Source organism: Denticeps clupeoides, chromosome 6, assembly GCF_900700375.1.
Source record: "Denticeps clupeoides chromosome 6, fDenClu1.1, whole genome shotgun sequence".
NCBI lineage: Eukaryota > Metazoa > Chordata > Actinopteri > Clupeiformes > Denticipitidae > Denticeps > Denticeps clupeoides.
The window spans coordinates 5,100,162-5,117,880 of NC_041712.1; the positions used below are offsets into that span (position 1 = coordinate 5,100,162).

The window sequence follows — 17,719 nt, forward strand, 5'->3', positions numbered from 1 at the left end:
TAGAATACACTTGTAATTTCTTGTATTGCTTTGTGAAAGTTTTCTACTGGCATTAACTGCCCTGAAATGACATCTTTATGAGGATAAATAAAATGTTCAAATCTATAGATTTGTGGGCCCAAGTGTTTTCTTTCACAATGTGCACAATGGTGAACAAAAATGAAGTTAGTTGCATTTGGAATCCCTCGAGAGCTCGTCACCGACTCAGGGTGTTATAATAAAAGGCTTTGAGCTCCCGTTCCGGCTGGGGCTTGTGCTCTAGGGGAGGGCGGCTTGTGTGTATACCAACTTCCCTGCAGAAAGACGGAGGTTCAACAGCAGCATTGGGGCAGTGGCCCCAATCAAAAGGTTGCCGGTTCAAATCCCGAGCCTCCAAGGTGCCACCGAGCCAAGCACCGTCCCCACACTTTGCTCCCCGGATTCTGCAGCAGGACAATGTTCCAAATCTCACCAGCAAGTCCATCTCTGATTGGCTGAAGAAAAAATAGAATGAAGACTTTGGCCTAGTCAAAGTCCTGACCTGAACCGTGTTGAGATGATGTGGCATGACCTTAAAAAAGTCGATTCATGCTTGAAAACCATCCAATGTGGCTAAACTACAACAATTCTAGCTTTTTTCTGCCTTAATAATTGTTGTCTTTGACTAATAATTAAATTAGCTTGATGATCTGAAACATGGAAAATATATTAGAAATCAGAAATCAGTTTTACAAAACAGTTTTATAAAATGGTTGCAATCAAGTTGTGGCAAAGGAATGGAAGATGCAGATGCACAAATCAAACAGAACAGACATTTAATGATAAATAAACAAAAAGAAGGTGAAAAAAAACTGACAGAAGGCCAGCGATGTGAAAATGGTATTTAATGAATGCAAAACTTTAAATACAAAAAATAAATAAAAACAACATAACAATAATATTAAAAAATACATAAAAGTTTCCCTTAAGCTGAGAATACATAAATACAAATTGCTTTTTAGAATTTGCTTCATCTACAAAATAGATTTCAGGAAGAAAGATAAAGCTCCTCCAAGAGACAGTCCCAAGGCCAGGAAGCATGTCATCAGAGCCCCTGCTGTCTCTCCATCCTTACATGAGACAAACCTTGAAAGGAAATAAACTATTGTTACTGTGATGGCAGTATAAATTGCCCTTGGTAAATTGATAATGTTATATTTACAGCATTTATCAAACTCCCTTATCCAGAGCAACTTACAATCAGTAGGTACAGGGACAGTCACCCTGGAGACACTCAGGGTTAAGTGTCTTGCTCAGGGACACAAAGGTAGTAAGTGGGGTTTGGACCTGTGACTTAGTGATCTTCTGGTTCATAGGTGATTTATTAAAGATGAACTCTATATCTATAGATTCATGGATAATCAGAGATTATTAAATGCTTTAAATAGGTTAAAAATCTTAAGTGACCTTTCTAAATACCCATCAAATAAGTGGCAGTAAATAACCAGAGAACTGTACATCAAAAATACAAAGGAATCCACAAATGAGACTATAAAGCCATGGCACACCTTGCCCACCAGGTGGCGATATTTCCACGTCTTGTTTGCTCTATACTTTCACATATATCCTATTACAGTATTGAATTGTATTATTTAAACCTCTGCCTTCCTCACACTTTTCCTGATGCCTAATCTGTGCCATGACAGAGACTCAGGCTATAAAGTGGGATATACACACAGAGCAGACAGCTGTTTTACTGCCATTTCAGAAAAAAAGTTTGGAAACATTTTTTATTTAAATTTTGAATTAGCTTTTAAGATTTAACTAGATTTATGTTTTTCATCTTAATTTAATTTATAAATTAATATATTATATGATTATGAATATATTCCTGCTGTTCATGCCACACTCCAGAAAAGTTGAGACGGTGGCAATTTAAATCAGGTTCAAATAATTAAAAAATGATATCATTGTAATCATGCTTTGACTCGAAAGCGGCATCCAGGAAAGGCCTGGTCCTTTAGGATCAAAGAAAGGCAGGAGGTTACCGCTTTTCAGACAGAATTATAACAATGTTCTTGTTATAGAACATAAATGCTGAAAGGGGTTTGGGCACTTCACCCACTTCATTTTGAAGCCAGTACTTACTGTGGGGCATATGACATGCAGAGAGAGGCACAGTATCCATTTGTGAAAGCAAATGCTGACATGATGATCACAAATAGAGCATCATGATGGAAAACAGTTGACAGATGGATGCGCGGCTCAATATTGCACAGCATCAGCAGGGGGATGAAGACCACACGGCTGACCACCATGGCAACAAACCAAGCGCTGTCTTTGGAGGGCTATGAAGACAATAAATGAGCAATAAAATGTCCAAACTCTAAGATTCAGATTGCATATAAGGTTTGAATACAGATGTTGATGAAAGGTAATGTCGCAGTAATGTCCAACATCTCCCTTTGTTCATGACAGTACTCTATTAGTTGCAGTAGTCTGGGCATCTAATGCATCCTGTGGTGTCTTACCACTCAGTTTAAGAGTAGGGACAATGGCCAATGTTTGGAAGATTTACTCCACTGCTCTGTACACTGTCTGTGAGATTAAGGTCAGCACAGACTATAACAGATGAATTCTTCACATATGTGTCTTTTGAAACTCTACTAACTGAAATTACAGTGTCATTATCTAATGGATGCGTGGGGACGGCCCTGGACAACTGGGAGGTCTTTTTTTTAGCGTAGTGAAGGTCTCACTTTCTTTTTCTCTTTTCATCTGTTTTTTTGCCTTGATGTGCCAGCTGGTATTAAGAGATGTCAGTAATAAGACTGCTATCCGCCCACAGAAGAGAACAAGAAAAATAATAGAGCTCAGAACAATACACACAACCAGTGTTTGGCCAATGAAAACCTCGACGAATTGCCTGTTTATCACCAGGGCCCAGTTCTTCAAGCAACTTAATTTGTATAAAAAGATCTGAATTTTGCCATGCTTTATTATCCAGGATCTGGTTACACTAGATTGGATCACTGTTGTCCAAAAACATAAATTTCAAGCTCACCAGATCCATGCCTTAAATGAAACCAACAGTGTAGCCTACTGGCTATGTAAAGAACAGGCAGAACCAAAAATCGTAGCCATATATCCATATCTCCGTAGCCATATATCCATTATGTTTGGAAGAAACAGAAAACACCACACAAAACAACATTGAAACCGAATAATGTTTCTGTTCTGTGGACTGCAGCGACTCATAGCTTTCAGCTGTCTTTGTTCATCCACGGTCAGACACGCCGAGGATATATCCTATAGTGAGATACTGAGCGGATGTATGAATGAGAACTCACCCACTGCACTACAGAGGTAATGCTTCTGCCCATCCAGTCCATGGCATTGAAGACAATGAAGCAGCAGATGGTGATAAAGTACTTGTCTATAATGGAGATCATGAGAGGTATCATAGTGGAAGAGCTTTTGAGTTTTAATTTCTGAATTTTCATTTACATAGTTTGTCAACCTACTCCACTCTCCAGGGTAAGTGCTTTTCACATTCACTGTGACAGCGGGGAAAACTGACATCGTGACTGCAAATACCAATGTCACACAAAGGGCCATCAACCAAACCTAAAAAAATAAAAATACAGAGAATATCAGAGAATAATAATAAACAAAAAACTAGTAAAATTAAAACATTGATTAGAACAATATATAATACACAATGTTCTTTAACGTGTGAAGCAAATTATTGTAACATGAAAGCTCCTTGGACCTACTGGCAAAGTTAGGTCCAAGCCAGTACTGCATGGAATGCCAAAGTGTTCAAAATTAAATAAATAAATATGACATAATGAAATAAATTTATTTATGATATCAACATAAAATTGTGAAGTAATTGAACAAATTTTGATATAGAGCTCCTTACTGTGAAATATACTGAATTCTGCTATATAAATGTACTTGTTTCATGGTCATTGTTTTTCAAGAGAAACAGGGTGACGCTAGCTGTGTGATTGGCTGCTCCTTCCTCAGACATAAGCAATAGCACATGAAGTGTCGATTTAGGTCTTCTGCTGTAATGCGATCTCCTATGTAGTAAATGGCGAATATATAAACTTAAGCACACAAATAAAGTTACACACGCAACAACGTTTGTGAAGGTTGTGTACGAGACTTCTAACATATTTTGGTGTGATAGAATTTAGAAAACACATTGGTGCAAATTATAAGTCTATATCATAATGTGTGGCCCTTTTGTTTGTTTTGCGAGCTGGTTATTGGATGCCACTCTAGCCACTGGCATTGATTGACAGATGAAGTCATTCTGCTGAAAACTGCTGATATGAAATAAAAAGCCTCTGCAATAATCTATGTTGTTGTGGAAAAACAATGGACATGAAATAATATCTCACAATACAATATGTTTCACAGTAATGAGATGTATATCAAAATATGTTCAATTATTCCACATATTTTATCGTTTATTATTTCATTTTGTAGTATTTATTTATTTATTTTTAATTAAGTTCCCTAGTTATGCAGTTCAAAATTAAGATCACAATTGTAACCCATTTATATTTTCAAATGTGATATAGTAAGTAATTGTGGCAGTTGAAATATTGAGATAAGTATTGATTTTGTGATGTATATGTATTAATTGCCAAAAAATCTGCTGAGTGCATTAGTAGTGAAAATAGGACACCTTTCTAAAAACCTGTAGGACTGTTGACCTTTCCTGAGTCTCAATTTGTTTGGATTTTAGAAGGGCATCCGTGGTTTTCAGAGCCTCTGCATCTGCCTCACAGCCCTTTCCATTGACGTTGTTGCTCTTGGTTGCACAATCTTGGCCATTCTCTCTAATATGGCTCAAAGTCACACCCTCTATGATTGAAATAACAAGAGAAGTTAGAGATTTTGTCATAATTTGTAGTGACAATTATTCACAAACAGAAATCAGCTCAGAATTCAATTTTTTTTATGATAAATGAAAAACATATTACATGTAGAAAATATTTTTTTTCCAATACCGACAAACCAAAATGTATTATTCACCCCTTCGTCTGTCCTTAAGCAGCTTTGAATTAACATTCTAAGTGACCAAAAAATAATGTTCCACTGGACCACTTTGCCTACATCCTCCTATGTGGACATAAAACCTGAGCAAATATGAACTCTACTGTCTAGATTTGTGTCTTTCTGTGGTTAACATCATTTTTCTGCAATTGTAACTGTGTCCTTCTTACAAACCCTTCACCATTCAATACCATAAACCATTTAGATTTGAGACTCACCATTACATTTGAAATCATTCTGGGTTCCCACTTCATAATTTCCTAAATAGTACCGGGAAAACTCCTGAAAAATGAACAAATCGATTTAAAATGCTCATTTAAAGTGGATTGTATGTAACATAGCTTTTCATATTGAGTTGAAACCCTATGAAATGGTGACAACTGCAGTGTTGAACACAAAATGTAGGACTTACAAGGTAGGGTAGTGAAAGATAACACAGTATGGTGATCATTGTGGCCATGCATGGAGTGATGAAGTAGCCCAGTGCTGAACTTTCTGCATCTGTCTGAACTGTTAACACAACAAGGAGAAAATTGGATGTGCCATTTGTGATTTATGAGGACCCAAACTATAAAACTCATTTGTTTCGCTTTACATATCACTTATATTCACATCATCTATTACATGTATTTTGGAAATATAATATCATTACTATTATGATACAAAGTTATACTGTGTTTGGGTGTTTAGTTGAGATTCTGGCTGTTATGTGAATGTGCAACAGCAGGTGCAAAAAACATTTAAGTATTTTTTATGTATGTATGTATGTATTTATTTATTTATTTATATAACCAACCAATCTCACATTACACCTGATGGACTGTTTCTCAATTCATTACCCATCCTGCAATGAAACCTTTTTTTAAGTGGAGTTTTTCCTTGTGTGCAGAAAGGATCAGAGTGTTGGGGTGTCAACTGTAGGGCCTGTCAAAGCCCATTGAGACATACTGTGATTTTGGACTATATAGGAAATTAATGTTGTTGTTATGTTTTGTCTAAATGAATGAATAAATGAATGAAATAATACTTACAGACTATGGAGAGCAGCATGGCCAGAGCAGAGAAAATTCCTGCTACTCCTTGCCCACTCATGAAGACTGAGCTGTATTTAGGTGGAAGGAGTCCAACAAGACCAAAAAGACTGCCTTGGAATATTGCCCCAAAAGCTAGGAGACACAGACCATTAGAGCAACATTACCCCAAAAAACAATTACTTCTTTTCCTTCTATTGTACATCAACATTTATGTGATGAGGCAAGGGACGTACAGTTGATGAACCAAACGGTGGCCATGGTGATGCTAAAAAAGCTTGCTTCATCCATGCGGATTTTCACCAGTACAGCAGTGAGGATGAAGAGCAGGAACACGGCAGTGCCGCTTCCAGCGATCCTCACCTTCTCCTTAATGCTGGAGTTCGCCCACAAGTGAGAAAAGAGTTGTGTACAAAATGAAACTGAGACAATGATAGGTGCAGTTTGTTGGTAAATAGGCCTCTAATAACTATTTCATAAGCACTCATTAGGTACTTTTGGACATCTGAGAAGTTCGGGAGTTTGTTTGTAAATTGAAATCTGACAATCAAATCAAATTCATTTAAAAAGAACAATTAATATATATACAGATACATATATACAGATACATATTTATCTTATTTTTGTACATATATACAGATACATATTTATCTTATTTTTTGTGATGCTTTTACCTTCTGCTTCTGTCCACTTTCTGCCGTGACAAGCGCAATTTCCCACTTGTGGGACTAATAAAGGTTTATCTTATCTTATCTTATCTTATCTTATCTTATCTTAAAAGACAACACAGTGTCATACCAATGTGCTGTACAAAAACAGTAAATATAATAAAAAATGATATTCTACAAAAGATATGCAATACAATAAATAAGATTACTTAAAAAAAAGAGTTTTGGTGACAAAATTGCAAAGGCACTAGTTTTCCTAGTGACCTTTGGCACCACCAACAATAGCTGTTCTGAAGAATAAAGTGTGTGTCTGTTGCTCTATATGGGACCATCAACTCTGCCAGGTAAGATGGAGCAGCACCATTCAAGGAGTTAAAAACCAAAAGTATACTTTTGAACTGTATTCTGTATTCAACTGGAAGCAAGTGAGACAAGGCCAGTACTGGACTAATACACTCAAATTACCAGAAATGAAAACGCAGCAACAGTTGCAGCCGCGAGAGGATACATTTATTGACACCAAAATAGAACGAGTTGCAGTAGTCCAAGCATGTAGGAAAAAACATGACATATGGTCATAATGAAAAGTGCTGGACTGACAACAGTGGTGTTATAGAGTTCTCCATAAGCCTTTATGCCAGGTCTGATTCAATACCAGTGTGATTCCATGGTGCCCTGGCTCATAAGGTGGCACCAATTCACTGTTGGACCAACCGAATCAGCCACATGTGGTTTATGTTTGGTTTTGGTTCATTTGGACTGTTCTTAAATTGCCTTTTGCCTTACTTCCCTGTCCTACCTTAATCCCATGTAATGTTGCGTATTCTTGTATTTTTGTGTTTGCAGGTTTTTGTGTTTCTGTCCAATGTGCCTTGTTTATTTTCCTTTATTAAAAAAACACCACTCTCATAATGTCGTGTGCTTGTGCCTCATTCACCCAGAATGTGGAATGATAGCCAGGTATTTCTTACCACTGGTAAAGTAAAGTGTTGAGGAGTGTAAACAGCAACAAGGGTATCTGCGCTAACAAGGTCATCCAGCAGTCAAAGTTGTAAGGGTCGCTGGTGGTAGAGCTGTTTCCTGATGTGTTGGTGTTAAGACGACTTTGGAAGTACTGCAAAGAGAGAGGAAAAATATTATGTGGATGTTCACTGTCCTTATGGGTTAGGATTTTTAATCATCTACCATATACAACTACAACTGAAGCCAACTTTATCGCAAATGTCTTCTATTGGTCTATAAAGTCACTTGCTGTACGCTTCACATTTTTCTGAATCTGAAACAGAATTGTGGTTGCTAGTGTCTCTAAAGCAGTGCAATACAACACTTTGGGCAAAACCACTACAGAAGAACTAATGACACAGTGTCTGCTAGAAAGAGCCTGGTCAGGCCTTAGAGGGCTCTGCCCCATCTTTATTGCCATGGCCAATCATCCCTCAACTCGTCATTCAAGACAGATTTCTTCCCCTGTCCCTGCAAGGGGAGAAGAGATGCTGAAACACCTCCAAAATGCATCCGGAAGGGCCCCGCCACATCCAGTCTGTAAAAGCACAGAAACATGTGTGGCAGCTGCACAAATCTCAGCAATTGACACTTCCTGCAGCAGAGCCCAGGAAGTGGCCATGCTCCTTGTAGAATGCACCCTTAAGCCCTGCGTCTGCACAAGTACACCAGGGATATTGCTTCCACTTAAGCATGCAGGGCTCGGACAGGACATAAAAAATATAGCCTTTTATCCTCCTTTGTGGAAAATCCACCATCGGTCTTCTATATATCCCGTCCACCATCTTTGGCACGAATGTCTGAGAACACTTGAGAGATGTCTGGCACAAATTGAACACAGGAGGGATTAAAAGAACACATGCGGGATCCGGACGTTAGTCATGTGTAATGTTCCCTAATCGTTTTCACCTGTGTCAAATGTATAAAGCTGCCCTGTTCGTCTCTGTTCGCTGTCAGGTCTTTGATGTGTTACACGTTCACCTGTTGCCGGATGTCTCCCTGGTCCTGTTCTTCACCCATTAAAACCCAGTTTTGTGACGTCATGCAAATGCGTCCTTCTTCCTCGTCATCTATTCTCATCGGCTCCGTTCACCTGCCTCGTCATGCCATCAAGGTTGTGATACATTGACTTAATACCCACACCTCACAATGGTTCGAAAGGGTGGGAATTGAGGGTATCCAGCACCATGGAGAGGTCCCATAACCAGACCAGTGCCCATGACACTGGGAGTTTGATGGTTTATCACCAAAATCTCATTCTCAGTAATCCCTGGTGCCATCAGTAGGTGTATTCATAACCTGAATGGTACCACCCACCTCACCCGAAAGTGAGCAAGAGACTGAATGAATGACATCACTCTCACTTCAGTGCCCTGTGAAGGATCCGAATGGCTCTTTTCAAAATTCAACATGGCGCTCAACATCTCAAGGAGGCTCAACACTGTGGTGACAGCGCAGCCTCCAGGTACTGGCTGAACACCCTATTTGGGAATGAGAAACGACACTGGTCCATGAAACACACACCGATCTTGTCCCCCGGGACTCAAGCTGAATCTCTGTACATAGCTGAAATGAACACACCTCTAAATCTTTGGGGTTTCATAACAAACTGTAATCTGTATGCCAGAGAAACAAAAATGGTTGAGTGACAGGCCTGTGCCATTGGTGCGTACATGCTGACAGCTCGGCTCTGCAGTCGCACCCTAATAACATCTGACAAGCTCGCCCTTCAGGTTATGCTGGTCCCACTGGAGTATACTGTATGTTCAATGCTTTGTTGAGTTTGATGAACCAAGCCCTCAGTTACTGGCCTGTATGTGATTGTGTGGATTTTACTTGTTTGGGGAAATCAAGTGTTTTGTGCCACTGAACACGGCCCCTGCAGTCCCCATATTCCCGAACCCGGGAGGTGGGGCATAATTTGAGTTGATTTATGTGAGAACCTGAACTTATCATACAGCTGGTGAGTGACATTCATACACTACTCTCTGCCTTTTCCTAGTCTGGGGGAGAGTGTGGTCAGGTCCAGCACTTCCTTTTCAGCTACCATCATGTCTGCCAGGCTTTTGGCTGCTCGCCATGGCACCGACGCACAATTACCGCACGTTAGGGGGTTGTCCAGTGATGCTTTGCCATGTTTTACCCGCATGCACATGATGCACAGAGGTTGAGGGTCTCTGCGTGAGACTGCCCTACCTGATGACGGGCACGGGTGGCATACAGCCTCTTTCACCTTCGGCTCATTTCCTTTGGTGAGGGTCGGGGCCACCGAAAATTTTGAGCAACTGGCATTACATGTTGGTATTACTGGTATTACATGTTGAGGCAAGTTGCTTACTTGTGAACCTCACCGAGTCACATTGAGTCAGTTCTTCAGTGTTGTTTCAGAGGAAACCCCAATAACTAACTCATTCAGTTGCAGCTTTGCATGTATATATGTCTGATGCTATGCTAACTCCGCATGTGTTCATTCATTGTTTTGATGCCATCAGTGAGAATCCAATGTAAATGGTCATGAAAATAAAGAAAACACATTGAATGAGAAGGTGTGTCCAAACGTTTGGCCTGTACTGTATATTCAGGTTGTCCTGCTGGGCACAATAATGAATGCTTATGAATGTAAAGTCAAACCACAAACAATGCCTATACTTTTAATTTGTGACTTTCATTAAGAGCAAATGTTTTTTTCTTACCGGGGATGCAGTAATAAAAAAGTTCCATGGCAACAGAGTCCCCAAGCCAAGGATAAAGAATATCACAGCCACGGCATTGCCGCTGTCAGAGGTACAAAAAGTATTATATGAGCTTTTTGTTTTTCAGCTTTTGTTGTAAATAATCATAAAGCCCTAATAAAACCACTTTAAATTTGTCCACAAGTCCAATGTGCAGACGTTAGACGTTCTACCATAAAACATTTTTTTTTAAGTATTAATTTATTACAATGTTCTTTTATTCTCATAACACATGATATAACACAAAATTAACATATAAACTCACCGATCCTCTGGAGCATCTTTTTGAGTCTTCATCCTGTACACAAAGAAGAGATGAGAGACATCTGTTGGTTTCACATTTGCATTCAGCATTCTGATGTCAAATATTTTATTTTGTATTTTGGAAGAAGGATGCCGAGGATGGTGCTGCCAGGCAAGAGGAAGTCCTAGTAGGCAGTTTATGGACTTTGGTGAGCAAAGACATGAAGGTTGTTTGTGTGAAAGAGAAAGATGCAGAAAAATAGAGACTGTTGATCCGCTGTGGAGACCCCTGATGGGAGCAGTCGAAAGTAGTATGGATTGTGGATTTCTATGGATTGTGTTAAGGTTTTATTTATAAAGTGACAGTTTCTCAAGTGACGTGTAATTTTACTGTTTATTTAGATTGGACAGTCCAAATTATATTGGATATCTGGTGATTGTCTCCTCACCGCTCATGCCAGTCACCTTCCTGCTTTTGGTGTCAATGGATAAGCTTTAGTTGAGCTTGTATGGCTCCTCTTTTATTACTTTTACACAAACAACAAAATGTCAACAGGCATAATTTATTCATTGAGTGGCTTTGTTGAGTGTCTAACAGCTAGTTGAGATAGATACAGGAGCAGGGGTTCGAAGTGGTGGCTAGGTGCCACCTGAAACAAAGACCTTGCCACTCGGCCACCTATGCTTTGTTTTTTGGTCTGGTATATATACAGAGGAATGATGTTTCCACTATTTTACAAGATATCTCAGAGAAGCAATTTACAATGTGCCCTGTTTTTCCCTTACTGATCCACACTTCTCAATTCTCAAGATCAATTGGTGTTAGAAATAGCTCATATGAAAAGCTAAAACCCTACCAAGTGATGTTTAATGCTTTGAAATGAATTAGTTTAACTGAAAAAAAGATCTATCATTTAATCAAGAAAGAAAGGTAAATTTTGGCAAGACAAAAGTTTTGTCGCCTATACAGAAATTAAACAAATTTACTGCAAATACAAAAATATGTCAGCAAATTAAGTAGTGGTGCTGTGAGATCCAAATTTAATATCTTGTATGACTTCCATGAGCTTGAAGGACTGCATCCATGCGGTTTGCCAAAGATTCATACAATTTATTGATGAAGTCATCAGGAATAGCAAAGAAAGCACCCTTGCATGCCTCCCAGAGTTCATCAATATTCTTTGGTTTCGTCTTCCATGCTTCCTCTTTCATCCTACCCTAGACATGCTCAATGATGTTCATGTCTGCTGACTGGGTTGGCCAATCCTGGAGCATCTTGATCTTCTTCACCTTGAGGAAATTTGATTTGGAGATGGAAGTACGTGATGGAGCACCATCATGCTGCAGAGTTTGTCCTCTTTTATAGTTGGGAATATAAAAGGTAGCTAAGATTTCTTGGTATTTCAGACTATTGATGTTGCCTTCCACCCTCCAGATCTCTCTCACACACCCCCATACTGGATGTAACCCCAGACCATTATTTTTCCGACACCAAACTTCACTGTTTTCTGGGTGAATCTCGGATCCATTTGGGCTCAGGTAGGTCTCCTGCAATATTTGGAGTGACTGTGGTGTAATTCAACAGAAGATTCATCTGTAAAATCCACCTTCTGCCACTTTTCCAGCATCCATCTTTTTAGCAGGCTGTGGGCCTTGGCAAATGCCACATGGTTTTTCAATTGTCTTTAGTTTAGTGCTGGCTTCTGCGCACTGATTCCACCATGGAGGCCATTTCAAGACAGAATCCGACAAACTGTTCTGTTTGACACAGGGACTTCAGGTGACCAGGTCTCGTGGAGCTCTGCTACAGTGGAAAATTGGCTGGCCTTGGATATTCAAGCCAACAGTTGAGATAGATTACTGGAGCAGGTGGGGTCTTGTGGGGTCTGCCTGACCTGGGCTTGTCAAAAACGTCTCCAGTATCTTCAAATCTTTTTTTATCCTCTGTACTTGATGCTGAGACACATTGAAGGTGTCTGCCACATCACCAGTGGATCTGATCTTCAGCCTCATGATAATCAACACTTCAGTCTCAGGGTGAATCTTAGGCATGTTTGTGGTCCCCAGGGTCTGCTAGGCCCTTACGCTTTCGGGAGGTCCCCAGGGTCCACGGAGATCTGCAAGGAGCTCCGATGGGGATCTCATTCGTGTGTCTTGTTGCTTTGTGCGATATACCCTTTATTGTTAGCCTATGTTAGCTTGTTAGCTTTATGTGCCCTTTTTGTGAACTTTTGTGCGTGTTTGAGTTATCCCCCCTGGACCACCCCTTCCTTTAGGCTGTTTTAATGTTGGTTAGCTGTCCTGAGTCCGCTGTTTTAGTGTACCTGTTAGCTCACTGTAAATAAAAGCACTGTTTGTATCCTTTGTTTGGTTTTGTGGGTAACAGTGGACATCCTCCTCTCCACACCCTTGTCGCGGTTCTTAGACCCCTAGACCTATAGGAACGTGACACTAGCTGCAGTTGATGTGAAGGTCTAGTGTTCTTTTTATACACACCTGACACCTAATTGATCCATTATTAGTCACAGGTGAAGCTCACAAGGCGACAACATTTATGTCTTTTGACTTTTGACTCAACGGGCTTTACCAAGCTTTGAATATTAGAATACTTTTTGACAGTTTCGTTTTGCATTGAAACATTATTACAAAAGCTGTTGGGAATAAAATGAGCCATTTCTTGTAATCTTGATTACAAATATATTTCAGCGGCAGTTGAGGTCAAGACTTTTGTCAGGGACTGTATATTTCTTACAACCGTTTTTATCAAGATTAGAATTTGTACACCCCCCCCCCCCCCCCCCCCCCCCCCCCCCCCCCCCCCCCCCTCCTTGAACAAATGTTCTCACATCATGCTGACTATTTTTGCCCACTTGTGTGAATGAAAGGAAGTGAAAAGTATGTCATTCATACACACACACGCACACACACACACACACACACACACACACACACACATCTGGAAAGTATTCACAGCGCATCACTTTTTCCACATCTTGTTATGTTACAGCCTTATTCTAAAATTGATTAAATGATTTTTTTTCATTGTGTGCACCATGCGCTGTGTTTCACAATCACTTCACTTTCGTTCTAGAGGACACTTTAGCTCAAGCGGAAGTGAATATGAGGATAGGATGTCAATGACAAATGCTTCCATGGTGGGTTAAAACGCTGCTCAAATACCCTGTACATTCTAAAAACGCAGCAATTTACAGGTTTCTGGAAAGAGAGAATGTCTGTTCACGCTAATGAAACCCACTATGCAAATGTTCGGCACATAATTCTATACAATAAAATTTAAACTGAATTAATTACTCTTGGTGAATGTTTTACATGTTCTCCTTTTCCTTTGTGTGAGTAGGACTAATAAATTGGTTTGATATTTAGAATATCAATAGAGTTTCTGAGTTTGACATTTTTCAAGTAGAAATGTGGTTTTGTTTAAGCTGCAAGTATTAGAGAAGATCATTTTAGACTTTTACAGGTGTACCTTTTAAACACATGTACTTATATCTGTAATTAATTTTTATTTAATCAGTGTAACAGTACTTACTGTATACCAATTTTCCAGACTAATTACAGACTAACGAGTAATTAAAATGAAAATGACAAAATAATATCTTGATATTACCTGTTTGCCCTCCGTGTAAAGAAAATGTTTCTTACCTTAATGTTTGTTAACCTTTCGCTGGAATAAGTCGATTGTAACTCAAACTGAAAAAGGCGCGTGGTGGTTATTCTAATAAGTCTTACGTCATAGAGGATGTGGGATGTTTCTTCTCCTACGGAAGGCCGACGAGTCAAAATATTTTTACCCACTGTTCAGAGAAATAATTACTGCGATTAAAATATATATACATTTATACAGTGCTAATAGGTTAAACATAATACGCGTTTTATTTGTAGCACGTGTTTTGTGTCGCGGTCGTTCGTACTGTATATAAGGGTAAAAGTTTTATTTTGGTCGGCTTGGTCTTCCACGGGATTGAACGTTAGCCGCCCCCAGTCTACCGGAGTCTGGGTTTCCAAGTCCGACTTCCCAGAGATGATTCATTCCAAGAACCCCGTCATGCGTTCAGAGACTATATCAGTGGTCTTATTCGTGTGCTCGTGTATTCGTTGAAAGACTCTTGTTCTCCTCTGAAGGACCACAAAGGAGGTGCGGAACTTTGAAAAAAAAAAAAACAGCGTGACGCTCCCCAGTACGGTGGCGCATGCGCATCGCGCTCAGCGTTTGTAGTCCTGTTTATGTCTGGTTGATGTCAGGTTTATTACACTCAGGGTTAAGGGTCTTGCTCAGGGACACAATGGTAGTAAGTGGGATTTGAACCTGGGTCTTAGGCGAGTGTCTTACCCATTAGGCTACTACCACCCATAACATTTTACACGCATGATATTATTATGACGTTAGGTGAACGACATGAAGAGCGAGTTGTTTTTTTGCCATCAACCCTTCGATGTTAATAAAAGCCTTTATACGGTTGACATGGTCGTTTCTGACCCAGAGGTGGCGCCAGAGGCATGTGTGTGGTGGCACAACTGTCACATTTAAAGTAAGCCGCCATCAGCATTCTTAATGCAGAAAAGAGGTGAGCAAACTAGGAAACTATTTATTAGTACAGTTACTACAGAACAGATAAGGTCATGCAGATGCCACTGATATTTGGTAAGTTTTACAGGTGGTTAAAGGAGTTCCCAAACATTTAACTTGGCTGTGTTGTGTATGTGAACCGTTATCACAAAATAGGAAATGGGTTTATGAGGAATGAATTTTAGACCATAATTGTCTGAATTGGAGAACATTTCCTGGATTTCACCCAATTCCGTTGATTTATGTTGAAACATATATTGAGGGAAGGCTGTACTTTGTCCACCCATTTGTTCCTGGACACCTCTTGAAGTCAGGCCTGGTCCAATGCATGAATTATTCCTCCATATCTAAAAGGGGTACTAAAGCCTAGAAAGCAAATGTTATGTTGAAGCCTTTCCAATAAGCACTACAATAAACACATTCATATGTTGGCTCATAGCACACACAAAAAAATGGTATGTGTTTTTTTAATCCAGTTTAGATGCTGTTCCCAATGTAGGAATCCATCATTAATTATCACATCTATTATTCACATCTATTCTTAGTATGTGCATGCTACCATTTTCTTTTTTCTCTTCTCTCTTCGTCGCCACAGCGGATCAGCTGGTCTGGTTGTCTGGTTTACCTGGGCTTGGGACCAGCACCATGACCATGAGTCTGCCAGGATGGCGGGCAGTTCACTTTACATTACTTGGTCCCAAGATATACTGAAGAAGAATAGTTTGTCACTGAATAGTTTGACACAGACACTGCTCAACTGCTGACCAAGGGTGATGGTTAAATGCAGAGGACACATTTTGTCCTCAAGAAGGAATGACCCTCACCCCATACACTGTACGTACCTCGAAGCATGCCCACAGACTACAGGCCCAGGGCAATTCATATTGTAGATGAAATGAGAGGCGATCAACTTTGTCACAAAAAAGAGAAATGCGCCTACGGCCCTTGTGTTGTTAGTGATCTAGGGTGGTAGTGGACTAGCGGGTAACATACTCTCCTGTGAACCAGAAGACCACAAAGTCACTGGTTTAAACTAGTTACTTTGTAAGTCACTGTGGATAAGGGTGTCTGATTAATGGTATATGTAAATCTATGTAAATATATATTGTAAGGACTGTACAGTGAAAGTGAAGTGATTGTCATTGTGATACACTGCAGCAAGGAACAGTCACACAAGGAAATGTGTCCTCTGCTTTTAACCATCACCCTTGGTGAGCAGTGGGTAGCCATGACAGGCAGCCGGGGAACAGTGTGTGGGGACGGTGCTTTACTTCCTAAACTGCTAGGCCACCACTGCCCCGCTGTATCAGGGGAGAGCGTGAACGCAGTCCCCCACTACCAGAAATAAGCAGTCAAGATTCTCACATTTGGGGAATTCGCAGGGGTCAGCACAGTCTGAAGTATTGGGGCTTGCGATCTGAGTTTCAGGGTCCCCGTCACTACAAGACCCCGGGGCACTGGCCTGTTGATTAATCCAGAATTGTTTCATCCGATAAAATGTTATTGCATCCATTTCCTTTAAGTTATAGAGCAAAAAGAAGAAGTACAAATGAAAAATACAGTTTAAAAGTGTACGTAAAGACTAAATGTATCTTCTTCCAGTCAAACATATTTCTTTACATTCTTGTCATTAAAACATTTTTTCGTCAAAGTTTCGTCAAACATGTTAACAAGTTAAAAAGTGATAGCTTACTAGCTTACTGTCATATGCATTGCAAGAAGGAGAAAAGGATGCAACATGTGACTCACAAATAGGCAATTTAATGAATCAATTTAATAAAGTTTCCTTATTTCCTGCTGCATGTCCCAATGCCCAGGGGTCAATTCAGTGTTACTTTCACTTACTGCTTTACAAGAAACCAAACCCCATTTTTTTAGCATTGTGGCCTAAAAAAAGCAACTATTAATGAATTTAAATGAAAGAAATAGTTCTTTTTTATCTCACTGTCATGCTGAAACTGTCTTCCTTGTAATTTGATTACTTCAATATTAATATTTAAACTTTCTTGTGTGTGTAGAAATTTCTCCTAAACTGCTGAAATTTAAGGTAAATATATATAAAAAATATAAGAAACAGAATAATGCTCACAGTGCAAATCTGAATTAGAGCAAAATGAAAAAAATAGGACAGAAAGTGTTGGTGTGAGCATTTTCTGAATTTTGACTCAGCACATTGAAATTCCCTAAATCTTACTGCTCTGTGGAAGGGCTTTTCCCTCCTGTTTTAGTGTAAGAGCAGAATGCCCCACTTGTGTGTGTTGCACAATGTCACATGCAAATGTAGTAAGACTGGGAGAGTCAGAATCGAACCTACTTATGTAAGCCAGTTGTTGGAACATGTTTAGTCGAGTATTGCATTGTATCTATGTGAATTTGGTTTATGCATTGTTCCTGCTCATTTTAAATATGTATACTTGAAACAAA

General features: G+C 39.6%; 1 protein-coding gene and 1 non-coding gene across 2 annotated transcripts; both read right to left on the minus strand.

Moving 5' to 3' along the window:
• Window positions 1–846: 846 nt before the first annotated feature.
• On the minus strand, window positions 847–14,594 carry LOC114792409 (equilibrative nucleoside transporter 2). The gene is made up of 13 exons (XM_028983493.1): window positions 14,371–14,594; window positions 10,730–10,762; window positions 10,426–10,507; window positions 7,702–7,844; window positions 6,299–6,438; window positions 6,063–6,197; window positions 5,444–5,541; window positions 5,250–5,313; window positions 4,661–4,839; window positions 3,483–3,585; window positions 3,309–3,394; window positions 2,107–2,306; window positions 847–1,104 (listed from the first exon to the last, which is right to left on the minus strand). Exons 2-13 carry the CDS (start codon window positions 10,759–10,761, stop codon window positions 993–995), a joined length of 1,374 nt encoding a protein of 457 aa, XP_028839326.1. The 5' UTR covers window position 10,762; window positions 14,371–14,594; the 3' UTR covers window positions 847–992.
• A 2,008-nt stretch (window positions 14,595–16,602) lies between these two features.
• LOC114793225 (U1 spliceosomal RNA) lies at window positions 16,603–16,768 on the minus strand. Its single transcript, XR_003750220.1, has one exon. It is a non-coding gene; the product is annotated as a U1 spliceosomal RNA (small nuclear RNA).
• Between the last annotated feature and the right edge of the window lie 951 nt (window positions 16,769–17,719).

What these genes read in the sequence shown, in the direction of transcription:
- LOC114792409 (XM_028983493.1), bottom strand. Translation starts at nt 10,761, where the DNA reads ATGAAGACTCAAAAAGATGCTCCAGAGGATCG. An exon ending in AAAGATGCTCCAGAGGATCG is followed by an intron (nt 10,508 to 10,729) that starts GTGAGTTTATAT and finishes TACCTCTGACAG; the next exon opens with CGGCAATGCCGTGGCTGTGA. An exon ending in CACCGTTTGGTTCATCAACT is followed by an intron (nt 6,198 to 6,298) that starts GTACGTCCCTTG and finishes TGTGTCTCCTAG; the next exon opens with CTTTTGGGGCAATATTCCAA.